Below are 14,916 nucleotides of genomic sequence, written 5' to 3' on the forward strand. Positions count from 1 at the left end.
CCCTTCCCTTCCCTCTGCCTTTCCCCACATCAGAGCAGCGAAGGTGCATGTGAAACAGCTTCTGAGGTGGCAATAGCTCTCCCCAGTGTTTTGGGGTCAGTGCAAGCCTCAGATCTCCTGCCCTTGCTGGTGCATTTTGGCGGTGAGCATTTCAACAGCCTTACCAGAGAGGCAGACTAGTGCATCTCCTTCAGAGGTGAGCCTGGACGAAAAGCATTCGCGGGAACTCTAGCAACAGTTGCTGAAGCAATGCACCACTTATTTGTTGTCCTCTCCCTGGAAATAACATGAGGTTTAATCCTGGTTTGGTCGCGTTCTCCCCCTCCCTGCCTGCCTCTTTCCTTCTCTCCTTCTGATCTATTTAGATGTGAAATTTGGCAGACGCTCGCGGTTGCATTCAGACAGGTTGTGATGAAATCAGGCTCCCGGGAGGCTGCTCCCACGGCAGATCCTGGGGCTGCAGGCAGCACTTCTCCGACTGCCGCTAATGGTCTGATTTCAAAGTGTCAACAGCAGGGATTTCGCACTGATGGTTATTGTACAGCAGCCAGCAGGTCTCCAAAGCCTGCATGTGGATGAAAGGGATGGTGACACAGGGCAAAAAGGCAAGGAAAATGGGAACAGCAGCGATGGGATGTAAATAATTCATCCAGACTGAAAAGTGAGTATAATATTTTTGGAGAACAGCTGAGGGGAGGGGATCACTTGTAGCTAGTGGTGGTTGGCGTTAATTTTGTTATGGTAAAACCTGACTTGCCAGCCAAAATTAGAGCCCAGTGGTAGCGGCTGGCCTGAGCTACATACAAAGAAAATCATCTTCTGACAGCTCCTCCCTGGAGTACCAGGACGGGTAGGACCAATGTTCGCCTGGTTAACCTGCCCCTTCTGCTGCTGCAGTTGGCCGGGAGGGTGCTGGGTGGTGAGGTGCTCTACGGCAGCAGATAATTTTATTCTGAAAGGGCATCGTTCCCCAGGCAAGTCCCTTACCCTCTTCCTGCTTTCTGACACTTTTCTCTTTGTCCCCCTTTTCTGTTTAGACTGAGAGTCTCAAACTCTGCCGTGCCCAGCGTAGCCAGCCTCCAGTCTCAGTGGATGTTCTACCTGCAATTCACAGTAAAAATACTAAGAACGAACTTTACACAATCCTCTGAAGGTTTCACTGCATCTTGGAGGCATATATCTTTTGAAAATAAACATATCATGAATTCATAAAATAGAAGTCAAATTTGTAAACCCTTGCCAGGAAGGGTAATTGCATTCGAGCAGTAGATCTAATCTATATGTGTAAGGGTTGTTAGATTTGTCTTTCAATTTGCCTGAATATTCCTACTGTCCTCTTTAATTTTAGCTTGAGCATAAAATGAAGTAAAGGTATCTTTGTATTTGTTTCCTTTGGTGAGACAGGGGTGTTATGATGATCCCCCATTCAGTATAAAATCTAGGTAATGCAATAGGCAGGTGCCTCTGAGGAGAGATTTGTGAACATGCCTTATATCCTGATTGGAAAAATTAGTAATTTAATAAGAAATTATATAGATCTGGTGATACAAAGAAGGAAACTTGCAAGCCTTAGGTTCAAAGCTTAGCCTAAGCTGGTGTCAGAAAGTGGATCTTCACAGCTGTAGTGTATATGTGTATTCTTATCAGGACATCAAAGAAATGCCCAAACCTCAAATATATAACCCATGGCTGCTGGGTTCTAACTCAAATGGCTTTTATTTGGCCGGGGGGCAGGTGTGTGTTTCTTGGTGTACTTTTTGGCTTCAAATGCAACTACACTGAGAAATTCCTCTAGATTTCCCTGTGGAAGCAGCTTACTCCCAAATGTGCATAATTTTCCTCTGCCACAGATGCACTGAAACTGCGTATAGACCTACTGCACTGGGCTACTAAGGAAGTCTTGTGAAACGTTAGAGTTGATGCTGTAGGCTTATCTTGAACAAGGAAAAGAGAATTAGACTTGAGACTTGTTCATGCAAGCAAAAAGAGCAGTGGATCAGAATGAGGAGTTTGTCTTTAAAACAAGTAAAAAAGCTTAATTTGCTACGAAGCATCAGTATTCTTTAAATGTTTCCTTTGTCTTCTATATTCTTGAGCAGGTGTGCTCTATAGGCAAGATTTTTTTTGTTCAGATAAGGGACTGAATCATCGACCTTTTTAATGAGGAATGATAATTAGAGGGACAAATACAAATTGAATCACTGAGGACCAAATAGTAGAGGATTGCAATCAGAGTAACAGCTCGGAGAAAAATCCTGGCCTTCTTGCTGTGAATTGTAAAGCAGCCAGACTGAGCTGGACGGGTCAGGGCGATGGGAAGGGGGTGCCAAACATCTCTGGCTGTGGCAGCTCCTTGCCAGTTGTCAGCCTGTGTCCCTAGGAAATGGTCTTTCAGAGATAAGCAGCCAGCCAGTTTGGCCTTTGGTTATTCTATGTGTTTAAAATTGCTCATAATTAATACTCTTATTATTATTTGTGTATTAAAACACTAGTTGTCCACCCCAAATTCTTGCGTCAAATGCTGAACAGACAGATTATGAGAGTCCTTACCTGAAGGAACCTGTGATCTAACCAGAAATGACAGACAAACTGTGGAAAACAGACCAGCAGTGCAACACCTCAGCTCTGATTGCCCGGCAGGACACGGCTGAGAATGGGAGCCCAGACCCCTGCTTACCAGTCCAGTGTCCAAACTGGGAATCATTTCCTGTAGCATTCCAGGATTGTTACAATTAGGATTGTTTTGCTGTGCGATAGGACTGCTTTTAAGCATCTGTAGTTCTTCCGGAGGACACCTTCATGCCCACGAGTTTAACATCTCTCCGAAAATGGTGGCCTTTCTTTTTCATTTCTTGACAAATGTGCCTCTCCGAGGGTGACACAGAAAGGCTGCTCCCCGGCGTACAATTATGTGCTGTGCTGAAAGGAGACTGGATCAGCTTGGGGCATCTGTGGTGCAACTGTCAGCGTCACTGCTAGGCCTGCAGGAGAAGGTTGCTATCTGCTACGGTCCTTGTCATGTGTATATTTAAAATCTCTGGCAGCTGTGATCTGGTGAATAATTCAGTGAAACCCATCATCGATAAAAGAGAGACTTTGAAGGGTTCTTTGGGTGGAATTGGAAGTGCCTGCTTTCTGAGAAACGAGTGTATTAAAAATTGACTTCATGCTATCAAGATAAAACTCATATTTAGCCTTTTTAAATTTTTAATGTAATGTCATATTTATTCTCTGTGACTTCCAGCTATCAAGGCCCAGCCTTGCAGTCAGAATCCAAAGCGTTTGTGGTTCTGTGGGGATCCCAACGAGCAAATTCAACAGCAGAATGGACCCAGGCTCTGAGATGTGTGTGGTTTCCTGTGCTTATTGCTCCTGCCAGTACAGCTGGTTAAATAAGGTAATTTATCTTTTTCCTGAAGTTGGCTGAACCGTGTGTTTAATTTATTTATATTATTGACTGTGTGGAGCACTACCCTGGTGCGAAATGTCATCTTCAAGTGCTTTCTTCCACAGAAATAGAGCTTCTGTATTAATGCAAACAGTGCTTCCTCTGATGTATTTTTCCACACTTGCCTAAGCCAAAAAGCAAAATATATACTCAGACTTGAACTCGATTTAGGTAAAAGGTGGCTTAGGGTCCCTAAGCTCATCCTGTGAGGTCTTGTGGATGCATGGAAATGATAGGGCTTGCAGGGTTAGGGGTTTCTCAAGAGCAGGCTCTGAACACGCAGAAAAGCACAGCCTGAGGATTTATTTTCTCTTCCTTTCTCTTTTCCTTCTCTCTTTTTCTCTTCCTCCCTTCCTGTCACATGGCAAATTTACTCACTGCATCCACTGGACGTTTAGACAGTAATGAGCCCTAATTTCTGTGTTCACAGGCTAGTGCAAAGGAATAATTGTTCTCCTGTGATTTTCTGTTGACTCACTGTGTGATCCCAGGCTGTCACTTCACCAAGTGCTGTGCTCCCCGCTCCCCACCCTCCCTGTGCTGCATGGGACAGTAATTAGCATTTGTACAGCTCTCCAAAATGCAAAGTGAGACACGTTTTATTACGATGAAGCCCGAAGGAGTTGGGCTACAAGCAATTGTTGAAAGCGGGGAAAAAAAGCCATGCCAGCCCCGTGGTCCCTCACTCGCTGTGCAGTGAGTAGGTTCAAGCAGGTTGGCTGAGTTTATCTTGGCACATTGGGTCCACGCCGTACCCAGTTTGCAATGCTTCCTCCAGGCTGAGCTTTTACTGACATGGCGAGCCCGTTCACAGGACTGTCCACAGCAGTCCCGGGAGGAATAGCTTTACTGTAAAAAAAAAAAAAAAAAAGTGAGACCAAATTTTGCTGCTGATCCCTGGCAACCTTCTGTAGCTGGTGTCTGTTATTAAGATCGCTCTGCAGACTTGGGCCCTTAATTTTTAAAAGTTATGAGCTCCCCCCGGTTGTCCTAGGCCCAGCAGGTCGCCTTGCTTTACTATGGGGTGCTCGTGTCCTGAACTATTTTTTTTCCCTGCAAAAGTAATTTTTGTGGTGGTGTTGGTTTTTGCTGTGGGTTTTTGTTTGTTTGTTGGTGTTGGGGTTTTTTGCTTCGGGATTTTGGGTTTGGGGTTTATGGTGGGTTTTTTCTTTGTTTTATTTTGGTTTTTTTGGTTGTTGGGGGGTTTGTTTTGTTTGTGGTTTGGTTTGGCTTGGTTCTGGGTTTTTTGGTTTTGTTTTTTTGGGGTTATTTTTGCTACCGCCCTTCCTTGTTTGTAGTTTGGGGTTTTCTTCCGTCGGTTTTTACTCTCTCTTGGGGCTCCAGGCCGCGGCCGGCCGGTCCCGGCGCACACCCGGGCGGCCGCCCGCAGCCCTGCCGGGCGGCCCCGCTCCGAGCCCCGCAGCTCCGGGCCGGGCCTTGGCGGCGGCCGGCGCTGAGGGGGCGGGTGCGGCGCGGCGCCGCCAGGGGGTGCCCGGGCCCGCGGGGGGCGCCGGCGGGGCGGGGGGGCGCGGAGCGGCGGGGAGCGGAGCGGGGCGCGGGCGGCGCCGGGGCGGGAGGAGGCGGCGCAGGTGCGCTCCGTTTCCGCGTTGTCCCGGGGGGGCGGCTCCAGCGTGGCCCGTGGCGGAACCGGCCGCGAGTGCCGAGAGCGGGGCCGGGCAGGTGGGTGCGCGGGGAGGACGCCGCGCCGGGGGCAGCGGGCGGTGCACGGGCGCTGCGTGCGGGGTTTCAAGCAGAGTTTCAGGTGTTGGTAGGTGCTGGCTGCCCGGACACCTGCTGGGAAACCGCTGTGTCCGGGGCCGTGGGGTATGGCCCCTTCCCCTCGCGAGCTGGGGCAGGGGAGCAGCTTTTGGGGGGGGGGCCTGGGACACCCTGACCCGGAGCTCCACTAGTGGGAGAGTCTTGCCTAAAATGCTGCTGAAAGCAGTCTGGAAAGACAGCAAGGTGAACTGCACAAGGCAGAATTTATGTGGAATTCAGCCTCCTGAAGGTAACTGAATGTAAGTGGCAGAGGTGTGGGGGGAAACAAGCCAGAAGTGGGATGTTGAAAGTGACGTGCTCCATCGAAAAAATTATCAGCCCCGGCGTGCTTTTGAGAGCTGTTGGGCTTGTGCATGTTGTGTGGTGGGAGCAGCCACGTGCATCTTACAGAGGATGGATAGTTGTGGTTCTTCTGGGCGCTCTGACATGGGGTGATGGGCGCTGTTGTATGTGCAAGTAAGAATGACATGCTGTGCCCACCCCGAGGGTTTTTAGTCTGCTGCAGCTTGGGTCAGATACTCCCCAGGGCCTGGTCAAAGTCCATGGCTTTCTTTTTTCTCGTACCAACAATATTCAGGGTGATAAAGGTCTTGGAGTTACTGCTGGCCATGCTTGTGTGTTGTTCAAAGGCTTCCTAGGATGCCCAAAACCAATGCTATAGGTTAAGGATGCTGAGAAAGGGTATTTCATCCTCCAGATGTGATGGCAGGCCTGTGGCTCGGAGCCATGCTGGATAGCGAGTTTTTGGCAAGGCCTGGGGTCAGGCTGCTCAGCAGAGTTTCTTCGCCGGCGGTGAATGTGCTTTTCCTGGTTCACTTGAGGTTATCTGCGAAATAGGCTGGCATGCGGTTCTCCTGGAAGGGTTTCCTTGACAAATGCTGGCCCTTGCGCAGTACTTCCCTGCTATGTCCAATTCTTTCTAAGAAACTTGATGCTTCTCTGGAGGCTGGGAGGTGCTGATTCCACTCTGCCAGCCTCCAGCCTAAAAGGCCTCCTGAGCTTTTTAGCATATCAGAATAGTGAAATTAGTCTCTCTAATTGGCCATTTAGATGCAAATTTGCTTTTCCTAGGCCTATGCCAGATCAACCTGCCCCAGAATGTGAGTCAGAAAGAGCCTTCTGTCTTCATGAATTATTCACTTTGCAAAATGCACCTGCCTGGCTGGGGATCAGAAGAAAATAGGGCCAAAGTCTGATAAATAAAGATACACCTTGGCAGGTGGAGTAGTGCTGGCTTTCCTCCCCAGCATCGTAGGGTGCTGGGGAGCCGGAAGACTGCTTTGCTCGGGCAAAAACTGGTTCTTTATAGCTTACCATATATCAAGTAGCCACGCTAATAAGTGCCTCTCCTTAATACAGAATTGTTGGTACCGTATGTCAGTTTTCCTGTAGAGCTGATTTTATCTTCCCACTCGTAGGACTGGCATGGACCTCCAGGGCATTGTATTTTATAAGCTTTTTAACAAGCTCTGTCTTTAAAAGAGTTAGGCTTCTTGCCACTACTGCTAGGATTGGGAAGCCGCTCTGGTGCATGGGAACCTTCTTGGTTTTGCCCCCAGACTTCAACCCCACTTGCTCCTTTTCCAACTTGGCCTTACATGATAATGACACTTCTCTCCCTTTCCATGTGCTGAGGCTGATTTGTACTTGCCTTGAGTTGGGCCAACCAAAATCGAATACACGGCTCTGAATGAGGTCTTCTCTGTTTTGCAGGTGCTGGTACTGCTTACATTGAGCCTTCATGGTGGAACAGACGGGTAGAAAGTCTGTCTGATTGGGTTCTTAAGTTGTTGTCCCAAAGCTTGCCAAGGCTTTGTGGTGTTTATTTGGACATGGTGTTTTCCTTGTCTCTGTTGGCCCAAGCTGCAGAGCTGCAAGTCAAGTCTGATCATATTGGATTCCTTGTGTCGCTTGGCTCTCCATCTGCTGCTAAGGGTTTGCACTAACAGCGAGGATTTGCCACAGTAAGAAATTGCGAAAGACTGTTTCTCAGCTGTGCTGCTGTGTGCTGGCCCAGCGCTCTCCCTTCCTGAGAGCGGGCAGCAGGAAGCTGATGAGGATTGCTTGGCTCCACTGTGCTTGTGCTTCCTCGCTGCTTAGCCCCTATAAAATGTCGATGCTTACAGCAGGCTCCTTTGCCACTGGAGGGGCTGAGAAACTGCTAAATGTAGGTGTGAAGAGGCAGTTCAAAGTGGTTTATGTGTGAGAAAAACTTTTATAAAGCCCTGATTCAGGCCAGCACTTACAGGCACAGTTACTCCCCTTCTCTGGCTCTGAGACTTGGCCGTATCTTAGAAGTCAAGTGTGTGTGTTCTGCCACGCTTCTACAGCCCCAAGTGTTATTCTGTCACTTTAAAACAGTCGTGTGCTTTGAAATACAACTGTGGCACTAGGATCTTCAAAACATGAGAGGAAGACTTGCGTCTGGACTAAATAACCTTTCCCTGCCCACTCGTACTTGTCTCCCTGCTGTGTGACTAGTGCCTGGGAGGAAAAGGGACTGGCCAGCGGTGGGTGGGAGGCAGAGGCTGGGTTAACCTTATCTATCTCCGCTAGTCATTTATCCTCTGTCATAGCAACAGGAGCAAACACTCACTTAGTTGCTAAGGTTTCCCAGGGATAATGGTGTCTGGTGCACGGAGCAGAGAGTAATTACACTGCCTCTTTGAGGGAGCAGCAGCTAAAAGGAGAAAACAGGCCAGCACGGTACCTGCTGCAAGCTGGGAGTCCTGGGGGAGGTGACGCCCTCAAAGCAGGCGAGTTAATTACACCGGCACAGCTCGGCTTGGGAATTGGGAACTCGTCTCTGGCCAACTGTTTAATTTTTATATTTTAAATGAAGTATTTAAAAAAAAATTGCCTAATTAATTTCCTATAAAAACAAATTAATATGGACACGAGCTGCTTAGCTGAAATAACCAGGCAAATGAAAGCTGACTGGAGAGCTCCTTATGAGCCTGTATAGGACATTTTTGTATTTGTAGGGCTCCAAGGAATTCATGCTTCATGGGCACCTGTAATCAGCCCAGCTGCAGGAGGGCTCGTGCAGGCTGTGCTTTCACTGCTGTGAGGAGGTGTTTTCTACTGCAGTGACTACCTCAATGTCAACAAGACCCTTCAGTTTTAACTCTGATGTAGTCAAGGTAAAGTCAAAATGTGTTTGAGGTGGAGGAGTGGGGAAGGGACTTGGTGTAGTGAGATGATGCTAGAAGTGTACAAGAGCTGAAAAAGCAAGCTGATAAATTTGGGACAGAAAAATGTTAAGGGTGTTAAATACAGAGCTACAGCTTGGCTCAGAGAGTGCATGATCCAGGAGTCTCTGGAGGCTGGGAGGGTATTCTGGAAAAGTATTGCTGTGTTGTGCTCTGTTCCTACACTCTTCTTTACCCATCTGTTCTTGGAGCTGGTCAGATAGCAGGTACCGTGCTCGTTGGACCTTTGGCATGACCTGCTACGACTGTGCTCTGTTATTAAGGTAAAGATACGTGAAGTTCATGTTGCTATTCTGCTGAGAAAACTGGCCTTCTTTCACAGAAGAGCCTGGAATTCTTTGAAGAGTGTGACATCAAAGGACTGTGTCTGTGTACTGCTGTCAGCCAGGGCTAGCTCTGGGATGTGCTGACATGGCAACTTTCTGCCATTGTGGCCACCATTTGTAGTTGGTGCCGAATGTGCTGGTTATTGGTACGCGGATCAGGAGTACATCCAGAAACACCTCCCGCTGCTGTTGTGCTGCTGCTTCGGGAAGGTGTGCCTGCTGCAGGATCCATGGCTGTATGGCTTGGTGGGGTGGTGTGGAAGGGTGCTCGCCTCTCCCCAGCCTGTGCCTGGAGGACGTGCTGCCCCACAGCTGGCTGCAGCCCGGCTTCATCCTCCAGGACAGGAAGTGGGAACTGTCCAGTGGGAAAGATCCTGCTCACTTTGCTGTCTTGTGGTCGCTCTGCAGGGATGTGGGACCAAGTCACCAGCATGACCCTGCTGCTGTTCCCTTCACTCAGACCCCACCCGAAGATTTCTCCCTCACAGACTGAAGTCATGTTCTCTGGCTGAAGAGTCTAAGTCTCATCATGGGGACAGCAGAAGCAGTGCTACATTAGAGCTTCAGGCAGAGATGTACTCAGTTATGCATCCTCTGAAATGCTCCTGGCCCCTGCAAAGGGTTGGCTCTCTGCGGGGCAGTACTCCTTCCGTGCAGTGCTCCCCTTAGCTTCTGTGCCAAGGGCAGCCAGGTGGACTCAGATTTAATGAGGTTTTGTTTCACATGACTTCCTCCATCATGGGAAAGGAACAAACAGGTGGAGGTTTTTTAAAGCAGGTCATAGAGTATTGGTAAGAGCTCCCTTTTAATTCTTAATTCAAGTAAAAAGCAGAATCTTGGAGTGGGAAGTTTTCTTTCTGTAACACTAAGTACTTGTGCTTCCCCTTTATTCTGTATGCAGTATGCTTGCAGCAGGGCTAAGAGCTGTGGATTTCTCTTGCTCTCTCACTGCAAGAGACTGCCTGCTTCTGCCCTTTGTTAGCTTGTTGAGAGGAGCAGAGAACAGGGAGGGGTTGGCTTGGTGAGGTAGGTGCTAACTGGAGCATTTTTGAGAGAGAACACAGTAGAAGCTGACTGCAAGAGAGGGCTGTTTCGCCACAACGCATAGAAATTACTCCCCTGGCTGGCGTGGTTTTGCTATCTTAGTGTTTCTGATTAGGCTGATTCCACTGTACTTCTTGTCCTGTACAGAGATAAGAGGGAGGATGCTTCACGCTGTCCAGATACTGGTACCATTTCTCTGGCATCATTCCCGTGGCCACGCAAGATATTCCTTTCCCTCCAGTCCTGCTAGTGCTCCCTTTCTGCCCCAGCAGACTATGGCCTGCAGTCCCATGTCATTCCTTGTTTTCTTCTCCAAGGTAGTTGTGTCAGACCACACTGGGCTTTTTTCAGAGGCAAAGGTGCAAAGCCACCTGCAGTGCCAGTTTACATCAGAGGGAGCAGCAGATACCCAATGCTGCCGAAAGAAAAATGCTCCTGTAAATATTTTAGGGAATAATCTATCTCAAGTCTGGTTTGGGATATGATGGATCTCTGGGCTGTGTTTTGTTTTCTTTGTCTCTTCGCAGATGCTGCTCAGGGAATGGTGGAGAACAGAAAGCGTATGCCGAGTAACAAGAGGCTAAAGAGCATGACATTGCTTGTTTTAGTTCAGTCATGCTGAGAAAAGCGTACTGTGGTGTGAGGCTGGAGAATGTGTTTAGGTCTCTCCTGAGAAAAACGCTTAGCTGATGTGCTCTATTCTGACTTGCCTTCAGCTCTGTTAGAGCAGATAAAGCTCTGCAGAGGAGGGGCAGATGTATTCAGCACTGCTTTCCACCCTGAAAGCACAGCTGCTGGCAAAGCAAACTCCTCTGCCCTGACCATGGTATGGAGCTCATCTCCAGCTCTAGCTTTTATGCCTAATATCCCACAGCTGCCACGGCTGGTCACGTTGGTATGGTTGTGTGCATTCAGCCTCGCCAGTGGACATTGAGCGTGTGGGCTGTGCTATTCTTCAGGTGCGCGTGAGTGGGAGGGAAGAGTATGTGGTATATCTGAAGAGTAATTTAATATATGCATTTGTGTGTGTGGGTACATGTGCATATAATCCTGTAACAACACATCACAGGCTTGGAAAATATCTGGAAAATCCCAGGTCAGCCGTTCTGTGTGAAATTGTAGCTTCTCTCTGCTTCTAACACTGGCCCGGGGGCGGGAGCCTCCGTATTCTTTTGCTGTTAATGCCTGATTGCTCCCCTGTGTGTGAGCTGCTGTGGGACGTGTGTGGGGACTGTGTTCTCTCCTTGCTTGAGATCATGAAGAAGATGAAAAGAGCAGGAGGTGTTCTGGGACAAAATGGAAATGCAAACCCACAGCATGTGTGGCACTGAGCAGAGCGGGGAAAGTAGTTGGTAAATTGAAGACACCAGGGTTCAAAGATTTCTTCTAGGGATGATCCCTTTCAAAAGTTATCACCTTAACTGATGTAGTAAAGGTTTAAAAAAATGTGTGCAACACTTCTGTCCTTCCTGTCTCAACCCTCTTTCTCTGCCAGACCCTTCCTGCAGGCTCCCATCTCCTCCATGCCTCACTTTGCTGTACAGTCGGACTGTGCTGCTGAGCATTATGCTGAATTGTTAGAGCCTTCACCCTTTTATACATCTGTCCCCTTGACCGAAAGAAATCTGTGCTTCATGCGGAATTCCTCCGCTTCTCTCCTGCCTAAGCGCTGAGTTTTCAGACTCTCTCCAGAAATTGGATGCTCAGAGAGGAGGGAACTGGTTCATTGTAACTGTTTTGGCTCTCAAGGCTGGCGTGGGGTTTGACAGGAGATAGCTGTCAGTTCTCTAACACGGGTTAGTGTTTCTGTGCCGGGGGTGAGTGTGGCGTGTGTGGCACGTGTGAGCTCAGCGTAGGGAGGGAGAGATCAGTTTGCACAAGCTGCATGCCTGCCTGTGTAAGAGGGCCAAGGCTGTGCAGCCTGTGATGCCTCCATGTCTGGCACAGAAGCAGAAAGCTCTGTGTGTCAGCAGTAGATAGCAGGCATAGGTGCAGCACGCTGAACCACGGGCACTGCTGGGGTAAGTGTGCTGTGGCTTGAGACTGGAACATGTGTTTTCTTGGGAACTACTGCAGAGTTGGCAGGTGATGCACCTTGCCTGCTATTGTATCTGATTTGTGTTTGCCAAACAGCATTAACCACGTTATCTCTGCCCAGCAGATATGGTTTCAAAGCTGGCAAGTGTCTATTCTGGGGAAGGTAAGTATTAATACCTGGAAATTTATGCATTAGGGTTCATGAGATGCTTGCTCTGCTGGAGAGCAAATCCAGCTGGAGAAAAGCTCGGTACATCAAGACTAGTTTTGCCTCCATGGAAATCTTTTGGCTGTGTCTGTCCCTTGGTGCTTTCCGTTCATCTGAGTTGCTGGTCGAACTGAGAACTGCTTAGCTGCAAAGTCCCTTTTGGGGATGTGTTTCTCCCATGAGTACGTGGAAGTTGGCTCTTGCTGCCTTTACTGATCAGTTCACAGCGAAATTGTCATTGAACACAAGGAACCACTGATGTGACCATGCTGGTTACAGGAGCTGCAGTAGGAGATCTGCTGCAAGAGGTGCTGTCTTAAACATCAGAGAATGCAAACAAGCTGCTATTGTAGGCTGTAGTTATAAATATCAGGCTATTATGGAGGCAGTTTTAATGAACGAAATGACTTGCCACTATTCATGCTGATTGTCGCGTGGGTTTTTGTTTGTTACCCCATTAAGAGGTAAAAAAAAAAAGGCAACTGTAGCTTCTTTGTGTCCTTTAGAGTGGCTTTCTCTCAGTACCGCAGCATTGGGGCACTAGAGGTGATGGGGCAGAGATTATTCTTACAAACAACTCTTTTCTCTAGTTTGAAATGAAAAATCAGAACTGACAAAGAGTCTCTGGCTTTTTTTCAGAGTACCATAAAATCTAAACTTCCAGCCTTGTCTTCAAGGTATTTTAAGGTACTTATTGGCATATATTTTACGAGGATGATGGTGTGTGTTTATTGCTGTCTGTGGGTGACAGTCTGTCTACTTCCACTGTGTGTGACACAGGCAGATCACCTCTGTTTTGCTTGCCAGAAGCGTGGCCCTTTGGGATGATTAATAAGGCTGTGCCAAGCGCTGCCCTGTGCTTTCTTGAGGGTGGGGTGGCAGCTGTGCTCAACGCTGGTGTTTGCTTCTTACAGGTGTGATCCTTGCCTCTCCTCGCCAGCCTGGTGCCATGGCTGACACGATTTTTGGCAGTGGGACAGGCCAGTGGGTGTGCCCCAACGACCGGCAGCTGGCACTGCGTGCCAAGTGAGTCCTTGCCTCCCTCCTCTCCTTCCAGCCTCAGCTCTGGCCTGAATGGTTTCCCGGTATCTGTGTGGAGCACTGGCCCACCGGCCTCATCCACAGCCTGGCTGGGAGGCAGGAGTTTGCCTGTCATGCAGACCCCTCTGTACCCTAGGAGTATGCTGCTTGGGTGGGACAGGAGCCTGCTAAGCTGGGCCTCAGCGCTTGGCTGTTACCTGGAGCTGCCCACCTGCAGTGGGTTTGCAGTGCGGCTGGTGTGTGGTGGGAGTCCATGCCACCAGCCCTCCCCTGGGTGAAAGGAAGGGCTTGGAGGCAGGCTCATATCTCTGCAGCACCCTAAATATAATTGATAGCATCCCCCAGCTGCCAGTGCTCTTTTGTTTTAGGAACTTGTCATTTGATCTCATTTTCCCCTGAAGTTAAATTACTGCATAACCTAAAGACAAAAGGGATGGAGTTGAGTCAAGCACTAGAATTGCATTTGTTTCTTGGATGCTTTCCTTCTCTGGCAGCCAGTACCATGCCACTGCCACCTCTGCTCTTGTCTGAACCTCTGGGGTGAGCCTGCTGCAGACTATTAGAAAATAGGAGGTCACCCTGTGTCTGAGGGCACTGCCTGAGTGTGAACAGTGCATGCCACTGCCACTTCTCCAGCCTTCACCTGAAAGCCTCATTAAGACAGCTGTGTCTGATAGTGCCCTGCATTCTGCTAGCAGCTGTGACTTTATCCAGTGACCTCTAAACCCCTACTGAATGGTAATTAATTGAGCTGTGAAAGCTCCTGCCTGTCCCCAAGTGAGCTAAGGAGAAATGTCAGCTGCTGTATGTGAGGCACAGAGGGAAGCAGCTTGCTAAAGTCCTCACGTGGGCCTGGGTTAGACCAAGGGAGGAAGTGCCCAATTTATATTTCCAAGCGTATCTGGTGATTTGTGTGCTTGAACTGAGGACCTTAGAAATGTGTCATCCGGAGGGAGGAGGGTGCAGGTAATCCCTGTGTTCTGGAGTCTGCTGTTGCCATTTGTGGTGTCTGGCATCAGTACTGACCTCTGCAAGGGTACCCCCAGGATAGCCAGCCCTAGGTGCACTAGTTTTCTTTATGGGCAGAGTTAAACAGGAGTAAGGACATGGAGTGGGAAAATACAAGCTGGAGTAGAAAGGGAAATGAGAGGGCAGGGAGAGACAGCACAGCACTCAGTGCTGCTGGAGGAGTGACAGTGGTGATCGGGTCAGTGAGAAGAGACTCCTGCTTTGGGCGTTAGCCAGGGAACAGACTTCTCTGATGGAAGGCTGATGCAGGCTCTATGTGCCTGGCAGGTTTGGCCTGTGGGGCAGGTTAGGGGTTTTGTGCTTTCCTTTCACAGCTTAATTCTTCCCTCCACCCCCTCCCACAGGCTTCAGACGGGCTGGTCGGTGCACACATTCCAAACTGAGAAGCAGAGGAAGATGCAGGCTCTGAGCCCGCAGGAACTTGAGGTCATTTTGGAAGTCATCCGCAAGGCGGAGAAATTGGACATCATCGAGCAGCAGCGCATTGGGTACAGTCACGTTCATTTGTCCCCTTCCCTCAGAAGGAAAGGTCAGCGCAGACAGAGGAGTGGCTCTCCTTACTGCCTGAGCTCAGCCTGCATCAGTCAGAGCATCCCTTAGGTCAGTTATTTTCCCTTCCCATGTTGCTTGTTTGGAGGGGATGAACATTGGGAAGGATGTGATGTTTTCCTTCTCCCCATGTCTCAAGCCTTTCTTGTGCCTTCTTTGAGCCTTGGGGCTTGCTGTGGTTGCAGCTACTGACACAGTCCCTGGTAATTGCAGCCTGTGCTAAGGCAGCTGCCCCAGTGGCTT

The 14,916-nt window shown here is 49.0% G+C and overlaps 1 protein-coding gene across 2 annotated transcripts in view; it reads left to right on the top strand.

Annotated features, from left to right (window-relative positions):
- Window positions 1-5,103: 5,103 nt before the first annotated feature.
- Window positions 5,104-14,916, top strand: part of RPH3AL (rabphilin 3A like (without C2 domains)) — a 42,684-nt gene continuing 32,871 nt past the window's right edge. Inside the window, exons 1-3 of one of the 2 annotated variants that reach the window (XM_072881929.1) lie at window positions 5,104-5,128; window positions 12,969-13,080; window positions 14,469-14,612. In XM_072881929.1, the coding sequence (XP_072738030.1) occupies window positions 13,004-13,080; window positions 14,469-14,612 (221 nt within the window). In that variant the 5' untranslated portion in view covers window positions 5,104-5,128; window positions 12,969-13,003. Of the gene's footprint in view, window positions 5,129-5,378; window positions 5,467-12,968; window positions 13,081-14,468; window positions 14,613-14,916 lie in introns of those variants that run through there. The other variant, XM_072881930.1, reaches the window with a different exon arrangement.

The sequence above is a fragment of the Ciconia boyciana genome, chromosome 17 (assembly GCF_034638445.1).
Source record: "Ciconia boyciana chromosome 17, ASM3463844v1, whole genome shotgun sequence".
NCBI lineage: Eukaryota > Metazoa > Chordata > Aves > Ciconiiformes > Ciconiidae > Ciconia > Ciconia boyciana.